Here is an 18324-nt window from a genome sequence, read left to right as displayed (position 1 = left end):
AGAACACTTCACATTCAAATAACTTTCAAAAGAAAAATTTGCACTTTTTCGTTTTCAAAAGAAGAACTGGTTTCAACTCTGTCGAGTTTCAGCCGCATTCAAGCCGCGTGCTCGAACTAGCAAGCAACTTTGCGTTTCTTTTTTCAATTCTTTTTCCAGTTCTTCATTTTCTCTTTTATTTTCCTTTTTATCTTCTTCATTTCCAAAAACCACTTCGAAGTGGCCACAAATTAACTTCGAAGGAGAAAGCGAGGCGGCAAGCGGCGTCCACGAGATGTCTATACACCTGAACACCGCGGCGCAAATGGAATTCATTTCATTCCATTTCATTTTCATTTCATTTCATTTTCATTTCAAACCATTTATTTCATTTCATTCTATTTCAATTCATCTTATGTCATTTTCATTTCATGTATTTCATTTCATTTCATTTATTTCATTTCACTTCATTTATTTCTTTCTTTGCGCCACTTAAAATCTCAAATTCCAAAAAGGGTAACAATGAAAAAATCAAATTAAAATGTTAAAATGGAATGGCGACAGGACTAATAACAGGAACTTCAAAAAGTTCGCAAAACAAAAACAAATTTGCAAAATAAACTTGAAAGAAAGTTTATTCCATAAGTTAATTTTGCAAATCTATTCATGTTTTGCAGACTTATTGCAAAATAAATTAGCAAAATAAATTGGCAAAATAAGTTTGAAGATAAATCTGCAAAATAAATTTGCACGAGTTGGTGCAGCATGCGCAGCAAATTAAATCTGAATTTAAAAAAATTGAAAGAAGTTGTCCAAAGAGAAAACGAAAAGCAAAAAGTCCCAAAGTTTAAATTTAATTCTATGTTGCAAATTAGAATTTGGAACTTCAAATTCAAATTTAGAACTTTAAATGAAAAAATGCAAAGTCAAATTTATGACTTCAAATTCAAATGCAAATTAAAACTTATAATTTCGAATTCAAAAATGCAAATTAGAATTTGAAATTTCAATTTCAAATTGGAACTTATAACTTCAAGTTCAAAGTAGAATTTATAACTTCATTAGAATCTAAAACTTCAAATTCAAATTAGAACTTAAAACTTCAAATTAGAATTTAAAGCTTTCAATTCAAAAAAATGCAAATACCGAAATTAAAACTTCAAACTAAATTGAAGTCCGAATTAAAAATTTCAAATTCAAATTCAAAACACAACTCAAAATTAAATTCGAATTAAAACTTCAAGTTATATTCGAATAAAAACTTCAAATTAAATTCGAATAAAAGCATCGAATTGAATTCAAATTAAAACTTGAAATTAAACTCGAATTAAAGTAAGAACTTGAAGTAAAATTCAAATTAAAACTTCAAATTAAATCCGAATTAAACTTGAAACTGAATTCGAATTACAAAAAACTGAAGTGAAGTTTGAATAAAAGCATTTCCACTTTCTCACTCCAAAGAAGACTGCTGGACAGCCCTTTGCAGACTTTCTTCGGAAAGCATTTTATCTTCTTCTAAACAAGTCACTTTTGAGAAGGCCAAATCCACCCTGAAGCAGCAAACAAACTTATTTAATCAAACCATTTCAAAGCTGCAAACTAGGAGCAGCAGCAGCAGCAGCAGCAGCAGCAGCACTCCAGCAGCAGCAGCAGCACTGCAGCAGCAGCAGCAGCAGCACTGCAGCAGCAGCACTGCAGCAGCAGCACTGCTGCAGCAGCAGCACTGCTGCAGCAGCAGCAGCAAGACCGCAGCAGCGGCAAAAGGGAAGAGCCTCCGCACTTCTGAATGTGCGGCAGCTGCGCGACGGAGAGGAGAACGAGAGAAAGCAAAGTTATATTTGTGGCGGCCAATTTCAAAGACCGGAGAAAGGGCAAATAGGGCACGTGCCAGTCCAGCAGCGACCTGCGGTGTACGTACACCCCAGCGAATGCGGTGTCACGCGGTGTACGTACACCCCAGCGCATGCGGTGTACGTACACCCCAGCGCACGCAGTGTACGTACACCCCAGCGCATGCAGCGCGCGGAGCGGGTTCGAACGTCGGCGGAGTTCCGCGCCGAAGGGAGCAGAAGAGTGGATTTAAAAAGTAAAATAAATATAATTGAAAAGAAATTAAAATAAAATAAAACTTGAAAGACTTCGACGCACCTGTCGGTGACGCCGCTGCCCGCCAGCGATATTGCATGCGCGTCCGAAGCCTCCAGCAGCAACGGGTAAGGAACCTTTTCGATTTCTTTTTTGTTTTCAAATTTTAATTTCAAAAAAGAATTTCTTTTCGACAGCTGCGCGTGCACCAGCTCGCTGTACGTACACCCCAACAGCCACCTTCCGAATGCACCCGGCGAGCGCTCGAGAGGCATTTCACCAATTAATTTAAATGGAGTTCATTTGCATGTATCTGATTCAAATATGTTTACTTTAAATATACTCAATACTTAACTTAAACGTATTTCATTCAAATATAATTGATTCAAATGTATTTAATTCAAATGTATTCAATTCAAATGTATTTCATTGAAATGTATTCAATTCAAATATATTCAATTTAACTGTATTTAGACGTATTCAATTCAATTATATTCAATTCAAATATATTTAAATGTATTTAATTTAAATGTATTTAATTCAATTATATTTAATTCAAAAACAAGTCCTTAAACATCAACTGACTCTTCTTTTGCAGCCATTTAAATGGCAGCATCTCGAAATGATAGACAATAAGAAATTAGGAATTAATTGATTTAATAAAAATAAATTAATTTATAATTGTTTGCCTCTTATTATATGATTTGATAATATTAATTAATTCTTTTATATGAATTAATAAAATAAATTAATTGTTTAGTTCTTTATTAATGCGATTTAATAAAAGTAAATTGATTAATTCTTTATTATATGATTCAACAAAATGAATAAATTAATTCTTTATAAATATGATCCAAAAAAACAAATAAATTGATTCTTTAATACGATTAAAATAAATATGATCCAATAAAACAAATAAATTAGTTCTTTAATACGATTAAAAAAAAAGGATAAATTCTTAATTGACATGATCTAACAAATAGACAAATAAATAATATGATTCAATTAAATAAATAAACTCTCAATTGATTAGCTGCTGCTCACTCACCGTATGCTGCAGCAAGCCGCCTCGTGTCTGTACACCCCAGGAATAACATCCGAAGAGCTTTTTAAGCCTTCCAAACATTTCCTCATTTTCGAAAAGTCGTGCGGGGCCAAAGCCCGCAGCAAACGCGACCTGCAGCAGCAGCAGCAGCAGCAGCAGCGGCAGCAGTAGCAGCAGAAGCGGCAGCAGCAGCAGCAGCAGCGAGTGGTAGGCATGAGGGGTTTGAATGGATCGAAGAAAACATTAAAGGAAAACTAAAAAGCTGCTGCAGCAGATTGGAGAAAAGACTGAGAATAAAAGACAAATAAAAGGAAAAAAAGCAAAAAATAAAATAAAAGAATGGCAAAAGAGCAGCAACAAATCCACTAGATCGGCAGCAGAAATAAACAAATAAAGACAAGACAAAGCGCATGCAGGAGCTAAATGGCATGCATACTATAAACAATAAAAATAAATGGCATTAAACTAAAAATAATAAAATAAAATAAAGTAAAATAATGAAATGAAGTAGTAGAAGACACACATGGCCAAATAGGCGTTGCTGCAGTTGGGCTCCAGCAGCAGAAACTCTTCAATGCGCTGCAGCTCTTCAGCAGCTAAAGAGAAGCTGATGTGGCGCGGCAGCTTCCCATCAGCAGCAGCAGCAGCCTCTACTGCTGCTGCACCTGCCGCTGCTGCAGCAACTGCAGCAGCGCTCTGCTGCAGCGCCCCAGCCACGCTCCAGCTGCTGCATCCGCAGCAGCAGCCGCTGGAGTCCGCGCTGCTGATGATGGCCCAGCGGCTGGTCTGCTCCCCCGCTGCAGCAGCAGCAGCTGCTGCTGCTGCTGCGCCATCTGCTGCTGCTGCTGCGCCATCTGCTGCCGCTGCTGCGCCATCTGCTGCTGCTGCTGCGCCCTCTGGTGCTGCTGCTGCGCCGTCTGCTGCTGCTGCGCCATCTGGCGCTGCAGCGCCCCCTGCTGCTGCTGCGCCCTCTGCAGCAGCAGCAGCAGCAGCAGCAGCAGGAGCTTCGGGAGCGAGGGCGTAGCAGAGCCAGGAAAAGCCCTGCTGCGGGGCCTCCGCTGAGCAGCAAAAAAGACTTTTCAGATTTGGAGCAGCAGCAAAAAGTCTGCGGAGGTGAAAGGCGTGAATGCCTTTGGCTGCGTCGGCCACGGGGCCGGCAGCAGCAGCAGCAGCAGCAAAGTGGACAAAGAGAAGCTGGATTTTGGAAACTTCGAACAAAGAATTCTTTTCTGCTGCTGCAGACTCTCCAGAACTTACTGTGAACCGCCACACTGCAGACACTGCAGCGCCCGAAAAGCTGCTGCTTCCCCTGCAGCAAAAAGAAGACGTTGCGGCGCTGGGGTGTACGTACACCGGCGGGGCGCGCGCATGCAAAGTTTCGACTTTTCGCCAACTCCGGCAATATTCTCAACAATTAGTTTATTTATTTATTTTATTTTTCATTTAGTTTCTCTTTACGCACTCCGGGGCGCAGCCGCTCGTGCGAAAAACGTAAAATGAAGAAAGTGGTGACCACTGGCCCACCAGCGGCGTCGGCTCTGCAGCTGCGAGGTGTACGTACACCCCAACGCACGCATATATATATATATAAATATATATATATAAAACTATAAATATATAAATATTTATAAATATATAAATGTGTAAATGTATAAATATGTAAATGAAGAGGCAAGTGCATGCAGCACGAATTGCTCTTGTGTTTAAAAACAATTATTTCTTTCAGCTCCAGAATTGAGCAAATTGCCACTCTCGAGCTAGCACTACCTCTTAAGGCACAGCAAATTTCACTGCTGCTGCTGCTGCTGTTGCTGCTGCTGCTGCTGCTGCTGCGTACCGCCTTGCTGCAGCAGGAAGACGCGCGTCTGTTTTGCAGCAACTGCGCAGGGCAGTTTGAAGAAGAAAAATAAAGTGTGAAGAAAATTGTTTGGAGAGAAGGAGCGCACTGACAACAAGCTGTCTGTACACTCCGCGCGGCTCGAAGACAACAGCCGAAAATAATACTGCCACAAACTTTGGTCCTTCGGGTCAGTGTACAATCCCTGCAGCACCAGCAGCAGCAGCAGCAGCAGCAACAGCAGCAGCAGCAGCAAAGGCAGCAAATGAATCCTGGAGACGTGAAAGGATTTAAACAGACAGCAAAAGAATAAAATGCTTTTTAAACGCTTCCGCAGGAAAAGCCTAACTTTTGCAATTAAGAGAATTATGGTCTTGTGAATTAAAATTAAAAATAAACTTTACTTAAAATAAATTATATTTAAAAATTAATTTTATTTGGACATAAATCTTGTTTAAATGTTTTTCTCAGTATTACAAATGCGTGCAGAGAGCGATAATGCATTTAAATCCTCAGCAGTAGCAGCAGCAGCAAGAAAGCAGCAGCAGCAGCAGCAAAGAGAAAGCAGCAGCAAGATGGAAGCAGCAGCAAAAAAAGAGCAGCAGCAGCAGCAAAAAGCAGCAGCAAACGCGCGTGGGCCGGCTGCTGCAGCAAACCAGCATTTAGAGCAAATGCAGCTCGCGAGGTGTACGTACACCTGAAACGGTGCATGCAGGCGAGGCACTTTGGAAGGAAGAAAAGGCAAAATTGCATGCATTTAAAGAAGAAAAGAAACACAATTTAAATCAAATGAAATAAAAATAAAATTGCGATGTTTGGAGCAGCAAAAGAGCAGAGGAATCGAAAAAGCTGCAGCAAAAGCTCGCCTGCCACAGCATTTCCATCTCCTCTTTTGCTGCTGCTTCCGACTGCAGCAGCAGCAGCAGCAGCGGCAGCGCCCGAAAGTGCCACGCGGAATAATTCGAGAAGTCCGACTGAATTAAAGACAAACAAAAGTCCCTATCCGCCTTGCTGCTCTCCTCCTCCTGCCACAGGCCTGCGCGCAGCAGCAGCAGCAGCAGCAGCAGCAGTAGCAGCAGCAGCAGCAGCAGCGGCAGCAGTAGCAGCAGCAGCGGTAGCAGCAGCAGCAGGATGTACGTGCAGCCCGGCGAGCTTTGACCCCTTTTGGCTGCAGCTGCAGCGACAGCAGCGGCTGCTTCTATTATGCGACCGCTGCTCCTGCAGCAGCAGCAGCTGCTGCTGCCGCAGCAGCAGCAGCTGCTGCTGCTGTTCTTGTGAACAAAAAGCGCGCACCAAAAGTCCCCTTAGTTGCTGCCTCACTTGTCTTGCAAACTTCCTGTCCCTGCTGCTGCTGCTGCTGCTGCTGCTGCTGCTGCTGCTGCTGCTGCTGCTGCTGCTGCTGCTGCTGCTGCTGCTGGTACCTGAGCAGCGCCTGTCTCCAGACCAAGACCATGGCCCTGTGCTGCCAGCAGTGGAAGTTTCTGTTGTCTCCTTCGCTCAGCAGCTTCTCGCATGCATTTACTTCCTGCTGCAGCAGCTCTGCTGCAGCAGCAGCGCCGCACTCCGAGCTGCAGCCGCCACCCCCTTGCTGCTGCTGCTGCTGCTGCTGCTCCTGCACTTGCTGCTGCTGCTGCTGCTCTTGCCGCTGCTCCTGCAGCTGCTGCTGCTGCTCTTGCCGCTGCTCCTGCAGCAGCAGCTGCTGCTGCTGCTGCTGCTGCTGGTGCTGCGCATCCTTCGCCAGCTGGCACTCGAGCAGCTTGGCCAAGACCCAGCTGCGGTGCAGCCAAAGGCAATAGGCCTTGGTGGTGCCTTTGCGCAGCAAATCCGAAGTCAGCAGCAGCTCCTGCTGCAGCGCCGCGCATGCAGCAGCAGCAGCGCTGCAGATGCTGCACGCGCTGCTGCTGCTGCTGCTGCTGCTGTCGGCAGTCGCGGCGGTCGCCGCGCCGCTGTTGCTGCTGCTGGTCGTGGGGGTGCTGGCCCCGTCGCTGCCTCCGTCACAGCCATCCTTCCCGCTGCTGCTGCTGCTGCCGCTGCTGCTGCTGCTGCTGCTGGGCTGCGTGGTTTGCTGCAGAATGTGGCTGAGGGCCTCGCGCCTGTAGCTCCAAATGGTGGCGAGTTCCGGGTGGAACTCGATGAGCTTTCGGGTGGCCTGCAGGACCTGAGGTGTACGTACACCTGAAGCGCGCTGGCTGAGCAGCTGCTGCAGCAGCGCAAAGCCCTGGCGGATCTTTTGCCTTTGCTGCTGCTGCTTGGCAGCAGACAGCGGGAGCAGGTCTGCGCGGCGTCTGCCGTGCATGTTTGTGGACTTTGCTCGAAAAAAAGGCCAAAGTCCTTCTTATTTCCGAGCTTTTGCTGTTTAAAACTCAACTTGCTGCTGCTGCTGCAGCAAAAGACACGCGAAACCCCTAGCTGCGTTCCTCCCGCCAGCCAGGAGGTCAGAGCAGCAGGGGCCCCTCACACGACCCTTCCGCTGCCTCTTCGGAATCCAAAACGAATTTAAAACTCCAAATATATTCAAATTCACTCAGTTAAAAAAAATGCTGCACAAAAAGTTATGGATCGACGCGGTTACTGTTGCAACGAAGCCAAATGCCTTCCAGTGTATGTACAGCTTGACGGACTCTGGTCGTCAGGCATGCACCGGCGCCTCGTTTTCAAATTTAAAACAAAAACCAAAACTTTGACCAACTATTGCTTTTTAAATGCAATAATTCTTGTTTTCCAGAGGCTTTTTTCATTGGTTTTACCAATATAGCGCCTGTTTCCGCAGTTCAGCTCTCCAGGGCTCTGGGAACCAGCTGCTGCTGCACGAGCGCGGCAAGAAAGCTGCCACAAGAGGCATTTAAAGAAATAAATAAGCAATGACCAGATTAAATTGTTCCTTTTAGACCCGAGAGGAGCAAAAGTAGCAGAAGTAGCAGCAGCAGCAGCAGCAGCAGCAGCAAACTGTGACTTTGTGTAGCAGCAGCAGCACAGAGGTTTCGCGAGGGTCCACTGCTGCTGCAGCAAACCTGGCTCCAAGGGCGCTGCAGCAGCAGTTCAAACAAAAAGATCTGTACTTAGAGAAAGTTTGCTGCAGTTTTGCTGCAGTTTTGCTGCAGTTTTGCTGCAGTTTTGCTGCAGTTGTGCTGCAGTGTTGCTGCAGTGTTGCTGCAGTTCTCCTTGCATGCTCTGTGGGGAATTATAAATAACTTTATAAAGATGCTTTTATAAAAGCACTATAAATGTCCTTTTTAATTAATTACAAATGCCTTTATAAGGTACTATAAATATCTTTATAAGAGTTCCATTATAAGGATATTATACGTACTTTTATAACTATTATAATATATATATATTATTATTAATTATAAATGTCTTGATAAATGCATTATAAATATTTTTCCAACTTAATTATAATTGTCTTTACAAAGGTGTTGTTAAAAGGTATTATAAATATCGCTTTTAATTAATTGTAAATATCTTAATAAAGGTATTATGAATTTCCTTAAATTAAAAGTTTGTAAAAATATCTTTATAAAGGTATTATAAATATCTTTACAAGTTAATGATAAATATATTTATAAATTAATTGTAAATATCTTTATAAAAGTGCTATAAACACTTTTATAAACTAATTATACATACCTTCATTAAACCATTTATTTTTAATTCATAAAAGTATTTATAATTAATTTGTAAAAGTATTTATAATTGATTTATGTAAGTATTTATATTTAAAGGGAATTGCTGCAGCATCAAAAGCTGCTGATTGACTTTCTAGCGGAAAGTGTTTATTTGAATTATACTTTCAATTTATTTAATAATAAATAAATAAATTAATTAATTAATTAATTAATTAATCAATTAATTAATTAATTAATTAACAATAATACTATTTAATTAGTTAATTAACTATTAATTAATTAATTAATTAATTAATTGATTGATTAATTGATTGATTAATTAAATAGTAATATTAATTAATTAATTAATTAATTGATTAATTAATTAATTGATTAATTAATTAATTAATTAATTAACTAACTAAATAGTTTATTATTGTTAATGATGCTTTTAATTAGTTTAATAATTAATCAAGTTAATTGCTAATATATTATAATATTATATTACAATAATAATGATGCATTATTATAATAAATAGTACTATTATTAGTATTATTATTATAAAAGTATGTATTAAAATTTGTTTTAAGCATTTTATAAATTTTTTTTTTTTTAATTTTGAGGGTCTTTTAATTTGGGCATTTCCCATTTGGGATTCTTTTTGAAAACTGAAAATATATTTTATATTTTAACTAAAAAGTATATTTCTTTAAATTGAAAATTAAAAAATTAATTATTTTTCAAACTGAAAATGCCAAGAGATTTCCTAATGGGCATTTGCTCCTGCTCATTCTTTGCTCGCCTCCAGCTGCAGAGCAGCAGCAGCAGCAGCAGCAGCAGCAGCTGCTGCTGCTGCAGCAGCAGCTGCTGCGGTGCTTGTTGCTGCTGCTGCTGCGCTGCTGCTGCTGCTGCTGCTGCTGCCAGCCAACTGCAGCGCAGCAGCAACACTACGTGCTGCAGCAGAAGACAAGTGCAGCGAAGTTGCTGCCAAGTTGAGAAGCAAAAGTATTTTATTGTTTTTATTTCAAATTAAATTTATTTTTTAAAAATAAAAACTAAAATGTTTTGTGCTGGACTTTTCTACAAAAATGAATACCCGCGGGCTTCCATTAAGGGAAAAGTCTAATGAGCTATTTCGAAATTAATTAAAATGAAATATTTTTAAATTTCAAAATTAAGCACAATAAAGTATTTTTAAATTCCATAAGAAATTAAAATAAAGCCTTAAAAGTATCTTTACAAGAGGTGAGGCTATTCTGAAGCAGCAGCAGCAACAACAGCAGCAGCAGCAGCAGCAGCAGCAGCAGCAGAAGAAGCAGTAGCAGCAGCAGCAAGCTGCTTGCATGCAGCCAGAGAGAAGCATGCAAGAGTTGCAGTGCATGCAGCAGTTCGCTTTGGAATTTAATGAAAAGCATTCAAAAAGTAAATGAAAGAATAATTAATTAAAAGGTTTATATCCATTTCGTTTGCAATATTATATTTTACAATATTTGAAAATGAAATAGCCACAATTTGCTGTTTTTGCTGCAGCAGCTGCTGCAGGCAAACAAAATGAAATAAATTTGAATATTAAAATCAAAACTTTTCAGGAAAATGTTTGAAATGATAAATATTTAATTCAAAGCCTGAAGTACTTTCAAGTTAGTGCATTTATTGATGAATATTTAACTCAAAGTTTGAAACTTTTATAAAAAATGCATTTAATGGTGGATATTTAATTCAGATTTTGAGATATTTTGGGGTAATTTCATGAAAAGTTGGATATTTAGTTCGAATTTTGAGACCTTTTCAAGAAAATGACTAAAATAATGGATATTTAATTCAAATTTGGGGAAATTTTAAAGAAAAAGGCAATAATAATGGAAATTTAATTCAAACCTTGATATATTTTTGCGTAATTTGATGAAATGGTGGAACTTTAGTTCAAATTTTGAATTTTTTTCAAGTTTGAGAACCGCTGTGAGTGGCGCTGACGACTCTGGGGGTAATTCTCCGCTGTTTTTGGCCATTTGTTGGCCAAATGTTAATTTTTGAAAATAAAAATGTTTTTAAATTAATTTAAAATTAAATTAAAACAATTTTATTGAGAATTTCAGCAGTTTCAGCAGAGACGGAGCGGCGCATGCATGCTGTGGGTCGCGAGTGGCTGCGGTGATACTCCGTGATACTCCGTCACAGACACTTTATCCCAGGCCTCTTCAAATACCGATCAAATATACCTTTTTCGTTTTTATTTAATTATTTAAATATTTAATTTGCAATTAATCACTTATTTGAATTGAAAGAAGCTCAAAAGAAGTCCAAAAGGAGCAAAATTGGGCTGTTTCCACTTTAGTTGGCCGCGCGCTGCTGGGGTGTACACGCAGAGTCACTTCAGCCCCGCGGCGACACCCGAACTCCTCTGGAGAAATCACCCTTAAAAATATATTTAAATGCTTTTAAAACAATTATTTAAAACAATAATTTACATTATTTATTAAAAATGTTCATTTGAAATGCTTATTTGCTTCATTCCGCGCTTTTCGCAGCGCCAGTTGCACCGCTGGCGACTGCACACGGCTCTGGCTGTTGCGGCGCACAGAGCCAAATGGATTTGTTGCTTTTAAAGTTAATTAAAGTTAAAATAAAAGAATTTAAAAAGCAAACCTTTTTATTTTTTAATATTTCAGCTGCTGCTGTGGAGTTGCTGCTGCTCTTGCCGCGAAAGCAGCAGCAGCAGCAGCAGCAGCAGCAGCAGCAGCAGCGCGAGCACGCAGCTTCTGGGGCTGCGAATTGGTAGCTGTCCTTGGCATTTTTTTCCTTTTTTGCATTCAAATGAATGAAATTTGAAAATAATTCAAACTTAAGGAATCAAAACTCCATTTATTTCTTTTTTGCATTCTTTTAGCGGCAGATCGGGCCGCAGGGGCTGTCTGCACACTTCAAAAGTAGCCAAAAGCATTTCAAGTTGAATTAAAAGTTTGAAAAGGATTTAAAACATATTTTCTGATTCCGTTTTTTTTGCCTTCGCGTTTCCGCGTTTTGGGGTGTCTATACACCCGAAACTGAGCCACTAAAGCCCCTTTTCGAGCGTCTTCTGGACCAAATAAAATGCCAGGAATATACAAAAGGCCTCCCCGGAGGCCCGAGTTTGCTGCAGATCTGAAATGCGCTTTGGAAGCTGCTGAGGCGCTTTTGGCGGAGGGGGACATGCGGGGCGTTGAGGTGTACGTACACTCCGTGGCGGACGCAGTGGCGGCGGAGCGGCTGGAGGCGCGGGCGGAGGCGGCGCGGGAGTGGGCGGGGGAAGTGGAAGAAAAAGGAAATAAAGAAGAAAAAGAAAGTAAAAAAGAAAAAGAAAAAGAATTAAATGCAAAGAATAACCCAATTCAAAGGTTTAAGTTCCAACAAGAACTCGCGCGCAAAGAAAGCCAAGTCGCCGAGGCCTTCTTCGATTGCGGTGTACATACACTCTACTGCCGCATCCTGCAGCAGCCCCGCGGGGTCAGCGCCGGCGCCATCGAGCGCATTTTGAATGTGAGAAAACAAAAAAGAAGATAAATGAAATTAAATTCAAAAAGTATTTAAAATTGAAACAAAATTCAAAGAAAAACACATCACAGACAGCCGCAGCAGCAGAATTCAAGTTTCCGCTTCCGACGTGCATCTGTTGGCTTCGCGATCCAACTTTTGGTGGGTTATTTTGATGGAATTTTCGCGTTTTTTGCATTTTAAAAGTTTTATTTTGTTTTTAAATCATTTATAAATTAAATTTATCTTCTTTTGGACCAACTGGGAGCCAAAATGCTCGCAACTTGCACTTGGCGTTCAGGTGTACGAACAGCTCGCGCTGGTGTCACTGGACCCCTTCGACGACGACATGGGAGTTGTTTCTCTTTTGATTTATTTTTTGTCGGAAAGAGACTCTTACTATGTCGACATTAATTGGAAGTCCAACGAATTGGAGCGCATGCAGTTATTTATTTCAAGTTTAATTTCTTTTTTGAAAACTCAAAATCCAGAAATCGCAAATTACGAAAACGCCCCTGCAGCCGCTTCCACCAGCACCACCGGGAGTTTCCCGGAATTGGAAGAAACAACTTCAACAAAAGAAATGGAATTAAATCAATTAAATCAATTAAATCAATTAAACCAAACAAATCAATCAAAGCAAACAAGTCAAACAAATCAAACAAATCGAACAAATCAAACAAATCAATTAAATCAATTAAATCAATTAAATCAATTAAATAATTGCGAAATTAATGCAGAAAGAAATAAAGAATTTGAAGAAACAAAAAAAGAAATAAAAAATAAAAGGAAATCCCACTTCCAGCTCGCCGCCCTCAGACTTCTCTATTCTGCGCTTTGGACTTTTCCGCCCCATAGAGTGGTTTGTAAATAATTACTTAGTTGCATTTCATTAATTTGATTAATCTAATGTATTTAAAAATTTAATAAAATTAATTAAAGTAATTACTTTAATTCAATTAATTAATTGAATTAATTGAATTAATTGAATTAATTTGGTTCTTTGTGATTCTGTTTAATTCTTTTTAATTCTTTTAAATTCTTTTAAATTCCTTTTTGACTCTTTTATTGCAATTAATTGATTAATTAACTAATTGAGTAATGCATACAAGTGCGGAAAAGTTTGGAAAATAAAAAATGAAATTCTGGACAGAAAATCCCGAAGTGTTTATGTGGAGTGGATTGCGGTGTATGTACACTCAGGTGGAGAGAATGGCGCTTTGCTTCTCGCGCGTTAACTGTTTTGAACTTTTATTAAATTTTAAAAATAGTTTAATAAATGAAACAACAAACAAAGAAGAGCTGCTTCGCATGCAGGTACGCGGGGTGTACGGACACCCCGTTGCTGGCGCGCCCCCGGTCTTTTCCGAATTCTTTTCCGATTTGTTTCCACTTTTATTTTTCCAATTAATTCTTTTCTCGCGCCTTGTCCAGCCCTCCAGCTGCACCTTTTTTCTTTTTGTTTCTTTTGAACTTTGCGTTATTAATTTCGCTTCGAACCCGCGGGCCCCTGCTGCGGTGTACGTACACCCCAGCCACTGTGAGGGTGTCTCCGCAGCTCCAAGCTGCAGCAGCAATTGCCACTTTTGGTTTGGGACCTTCTTTGGCTCGCCGCGCACTTTCGAGTTCTTTCTGTTGGGCTGCGGGGGCCTTTGCATGCGGCGGCGAAAGGTGGGCTTTCTGGGGTGTACGTACACCCGAGGTCCGCGGCTTTCTCGGGTGTACGTACACCCCAGGTATGCAGCTGCATGCACGCATGCAGCGCTGCGGTGTATCGACAGGGCAGTGCCGGGGTAGCCGTTGGAAGCGTCTTGAAAAGGGCTTTAAACGTGTCGGTTGCATTTGGAAGAAGAAGAGGTTTTGAAAGCGTTTTCAATTTTTTTCCACTTTCCACTTTCAGGTGCCCCTGCAGCAACTGCGAATTCCAAAGAAGACTCCTCAAGCTCGCGAGACGCAGAGACGAACTTGGAGTCGTTTCGGCATCCGAGGCGAAGCGCCAAATTTGCTGTTCTTTAGTTCGAGGGGGACTTGTGGATTATTTGATTTGCAGTTTGTCACTTTTGAAGCAAATCGGGGGTGGGCTAGCGGCTTTTTTCGGCATTTTGAGCTCACTAAACTGGCCTTTCGCTTCTTTTAAGGTTTCTTTGCCTTTTAATTCAAGTTTGTCTTTTTAAAAATAGTCTTTTTGCTTATTTTGCAAACAAATGGACCGTTTGGGCCGCCGCGCTTGCGATTTTGCGCGCGCTGCTGGGGTGTACGTACAGCTGGACGCAGCCGCCAACAACAACGCCAACTCTTCTCCGCCACTTTCGAAAACATTTCTTTTCTTTTGTTCTTTTCCTCTTGGGCTTTCGAAGAAGTCCATCAGGGAAGAAGCATTTTGACGGCGCAGGGGATGCAGCTAGCTGTACGTACATCCCAGGAGCAGCAAACAACCCGCTTTAAAACGTTCAATTAATTCCATTATTTTAATTGTTGACTGACTTAATTCACTTAGTTCACTTAATTCATTTAATAAAATGAATTGAATATTTAAAAAAACCCATTGTGCAAATTAAATGGAGAGAAAATTGCAATACTCAGGCGTCTGTACACCCTAGCGGGTCAAAAATAGCCGCCGGCTTTCAAATAAAAAGCCAAAAGCATTTCAGTTTATTAAAAACGATCAATCCATTAATTAATCAACTAATTAATTAATTAATTAATTAATTAATAAAAGCTCAACTTTTGGGTTTTGCTGCATGCAGCACTTGCTGGTGGATTTGCTGTCTGCGGTTTTTGTCTCTGCCGATATTTCGACTTTTGGCGACGAGCAGCTTTCGAGTTTGCTGCGGGTGTTTTTGTTTTTGATTTTAAAATCCAAAATTCATTTTAAACCCAACAAAGTAAACAAAAATGAAATAAATGAAAAAAAAGAAATCGCCAACGTCGCCCGACAAATGCTCACCCAAATCGCCACCTGTCTGTACACCCGACTCGACGAAGCCGACCCCCTCACCAGCAGCAGCAGCAGCAGCAGCAGCATCAGCAGCAGCAGCAGCAACAGCAGCAACAGCAACAGCAACAGCAGCAGCAGCGAAAAACGAGACTGCCAAAATGACGCAGAGGCAGCGGACCAGCAAAATGCGGGTAAGACGCGGCAGTCTGCAGTCAGATATCTTCACAGCTAGCTAGCCACAGCTAGCTAGCCACAGCTAGCTAGCCACAGCTAGCTAGCCACAGCTAGCTAGCCACAGCTAGCTAGCCACAGCTAGCTAGCTACAGCTATCCAGTTGTAGCTAGCTAGCCATAGCTAGCTAGCTACAGCTAGCCAGTTACTGCTAGGCAGCCATAGCTAGCTAGCCACAGCTAGCCAGCAACAGCTAGCTAGCCAACCCAGGAGGCAGCTCGTAGACTGGGAAATGAATTAAAACAAATAAGAAGAGAAACAAATCCATTTAAATATTTAAAAGAAAAAAAGAAAAGACGTAGCTTTGTTGCCGCTGCTTCAAGAAGCATTGGAAATAAATAAATACTTTTATTTCACTTTTGCATTTATTTCGAGTTTTGTGTTTTATTTGCCTCGGCTGGCCTGCGCAGTTCCCCCAGCTGCTGCTGCTGCTGCTGCTGCTGCTGTTGAGACCGCCGCCTTCGACGAGACAGAAAGAGCTTTAAATGAGGCGCTGCTGCTGCTGGCGCTGGCTGAGGTGCTGCTGGACCCCGAAACCACGGAGTCTGCTGCTGCAGCTCCTCCTGCTGCTGCTGCTGCTGCTGATGATGATGACGATGGGCACGGTGCTGCTGCTGCTGCTGCGGGGGCGGCTGCCAGCAGCGCCGCCGCTGCTGCAGACGCTGCGACTGGAGCAGCACCAGCAGCAGCACCAGCAGCAGCGGGAGTCCCGGGAGAATCAGCAGCGGCAGAGGCACCAGCAGCAGATGCCGCAGCAGCAGCAGCAGCTGCTGCTGCTGCTGCAGTGCCGAACTTGCCGTTGGTGCGGCTGCTGGTTTCAGGTGTACATACACTTGTACAAACATTTGATTATCTCCACCCGCGTTTTGCAAATCTAAAAAATCCCCCCAAGGCCTCAGCAGCAGCAGGGGGGGCCCCGGGGGCCCCCCCAGGGGCCCCCCGGGGGACCCCCCAGGGGCCCCCCGAGGGGCCCCCCGGGGGGCTCCCCGGGGGGCCCCCCGAAGAGGCCAGTGGTCCTTCTGGGTTCCGTCCCACAGCCTTCTTCTTGGGGACCATTGGTCTAATGGCTGTGCTGCTGGGGGCCCTGGAAGTGCAGGGGGTGGAGCTGCTGCGGTGGCGCTTCAAAGCCAACTTTGCTGCTGCAGCAGCACCAGCAAAGGCTGGGGCTTTTGCTGCTGCAGCACGAGGGCTGCTGGGCCATTACCAGCAGGTGCAGCAAAGCCCCAAAGTTGCATGCGTTTGTTTCCACCTGGCTTTTGTTTTGAGTTTGCTTTTTGTCTTCTATAAATTGTTTTGTTTTGTTTTGCAAAGCAGTCTGGATATGTTGCATGCAAAAGCCCTTTTGAATATTCTTTTTAAATATTCAAAAATGCAATTTTAAATAAAATGAAATTACCCATTGCATGCAAAAACTCAGTGTTTCCCGCAAATGCGCCACTTGGTCTAATTTCTCTGTCAAATTTTTATTATTTATCTATTTATTTATTTATTTATTTATTTATTTATTTATATATTTATTTATTTATTTGTTTATTTATTTGCAGATGCAGCAAGAGCGCTGCCAAATAATCAAGAAGCTGGCGAACCTGACAATCTTGAGGTCTGAGCAGGCGGCTGCGGTGATGGTGCGAAAGGGGGAATAACTGGCGAAAAAACGAAGAAATTGAATTAATTAATCTAAATTTATTAAATTAAAAGTAATTAAAACATTCGGGATTATTTAAAATGATAAATGAAAGAGTCCGGAAAGAGCGGCTTCGTTTCGAAGCGGCGGACTAGGCTCTGGGGTGTATGCGCAGCTTGGGGTGTATGCGCACCTCTTGACCACGTCTTTTTTGGCCGGAAGGAATTCAAATGGCCATTTAAATTAAAATAAGTGAATTAAAATAGTTTAATTTATAAATTAAAAAGCAAATGAGTTGAATTGGAGTTAATTGCTGCAAAGATTAAACGCTCATTGCAGCTTTCCCGCCAAGTTGAAGGCCATGGAGGCGTCAGTGTCGAAAGCTCTGTCGAAGAGCGCCTCGTTTTCAATTAGCGAAAGTCTTTCTCTTTGATCAAAAGCATTTTGTTTTATTTTTTGAATTAAAAGAAACAATTCTTTTTGTTTGCTGCTGAACTGCTGCAGCAGCCCCACGTACTGCTGCAGCGCGCGGTGAAACAGAGCAGCAGCAGAACTGTTCAGCGCCTGCGCCACATTAACAGCAGCAGCAGCACCCGAGCGAATCAAAGCAATGTTAGCAGCAGCACTGCTGTAGGGGGGGAGTTTCCCAACTCTTTCGTCTATCTTTTTGATTTGCTGCTTCAGTTCTTTCAGCTGAGTGGCCTCTGCATGCAGCAGCAGCAGCAGCGCCTGTTTGCGCTGCTGCTTCTCGCGTTCCTTTTGAAGTGCTGCGCGGCGCCTGAGGGACCCGGAAGCAGCAGCAGCAGCAGGCGCAGCAGCAGCAGCAGCCTTCGCAGCTGCTGCTGCTGCTGCCTTGTGCTTTGCTGCCAAAATCCCAGAAACCTCCACCTTTTGCTGCTGCAGCAAAGCTACGTTGTAGTCCCGCAGCAAATGGTTCAGGGCCTCGCCCATTGAGGTGTACGTACGCCACAAGTCCACCAACTCCGTCCCAACTTTTCGGTATTCATAAAGGCCTTCCCCGGCCTCTGCATGCTCCTCTTCAGCTCCTCCCTCTGGTGCTGCTGCTGCTGCTGCTGGTGCTGCTGCTGGTGCTGCTGGTGCTGCTGCTGCTGCTGCTGGGGCTGGTGCTGCTGCTGCTGCTGCTGGGGCTGGTGCTGCTGCTGCTGCATCTGCAGCAAACGCGGCAAATAGAGAGGCGAAAAACAGCAAACTGAAGGCCAGCGGGGCTGCAGCAGGAAGCGGCAAGCGCGGACGGCCCCCGCGATCCCCGAAAGAAGCAAAAATAAAATTAAAATATAATAAATTCATTTTAATTAAAAATTAAATTAAATTAAACTGATGGATATATCCCTGTGTGCGCAGATCCGGCGCGGGGGCGGCGGCTAGTGCTCGCGCCCGGCGCACTGAGGTGTACAGACACCTCGATGTTTAGCTGGGAACCTCTTGTTCTTCAAAAGAAGGAAAAACAC

At 42.5% G+C, this 18324-nt stretch overlaps 3 protein-coding genes across 3 annotated transcripts; 1 reads left to right on the top strand and 2 right to left on the bottom strand.

Moving 5' to 3' along the window:
• Positions 1-1429: 1429 nt before the first annotated feature.
• On the bottom strand, positions 1430-7242 carry ETH_00015800 (uncharacterized protein; the record flags this gene model as incomplete). Its single annotated transcript, XM_013374648.1, has 9 exons — positions 1430-1529; positions 1760-1882; positions 2128-2280; positions 3113-3241; positions 3633-4418; positions 4601-4653; positions 4947-5151; positions 5922-5982; positions 6240-7242. The coding sequence occupies 9 exons, from the start codon at positions 7240-7242 to the stop codon at positions 1430-1432; spliced, it is 2613 nt and encodes an 870-aa protein (XP_013230102.1).
• Positions 7243-11642: 4400 nt separating this feature from the next.
• On the top strand, positions 11643-16874 carry ETH_00015795 (uncharacterized protein; the record flags this gene model as incomplete). Its single annotated transcript, XM_013374647.1, has 8 exons — positions 11643-12068; positions 12364-12443; positions 13621-13764; positions 13963-14138; positions 14327-14469; positions 14810-15191; positions 15642-16441; positions 16776-16874. 8 exons carry the CDS (start codon positions 11643-11645, stop codon positions 16872-16874), a joined length of 2250 nt encoding a protein of 749 aa, XP_013230101.1.
• Positions 16875-17185: 311 nt separating this feature from the next.
• On the bottom strand, positions 17186-18163 carry ETH_00015790 (uncharacterized protein; the record flags this gene model as incomplete). Its single annotated transcript, XM_013374646.1, has 1 exon — positions 17186-18163. The coding sequence occupies one exon, from the start codon at positions 18161-18163 to the stop codon at positions 17186-17188; it is 978 nt and encodes a 325-aa protein (XP_013230100.1).
• Between the last annotated feature and the right edge of the window lie 161 nt (positions 18164-18324).

The sequence above is a fragment of the Eimeria tenella genome, genomic scaffold (assembly GCF_000499545.2).
Source record: "Eimeria tenella Houghton genomic scaffold, Eth_scaff22, whole genome shotgun sequence".
Taxonomy (NCBI): Eukaryota; Apicomplexa; class Conoidasida; order Eucoccidiorida; family Eimeriidae; genus Eimeria; species Eimeria tenella.
Note: the sequence above shows the minus strand (reverse complement) of the source record. Positions and strands in the feature narration are given on the sequence as shown.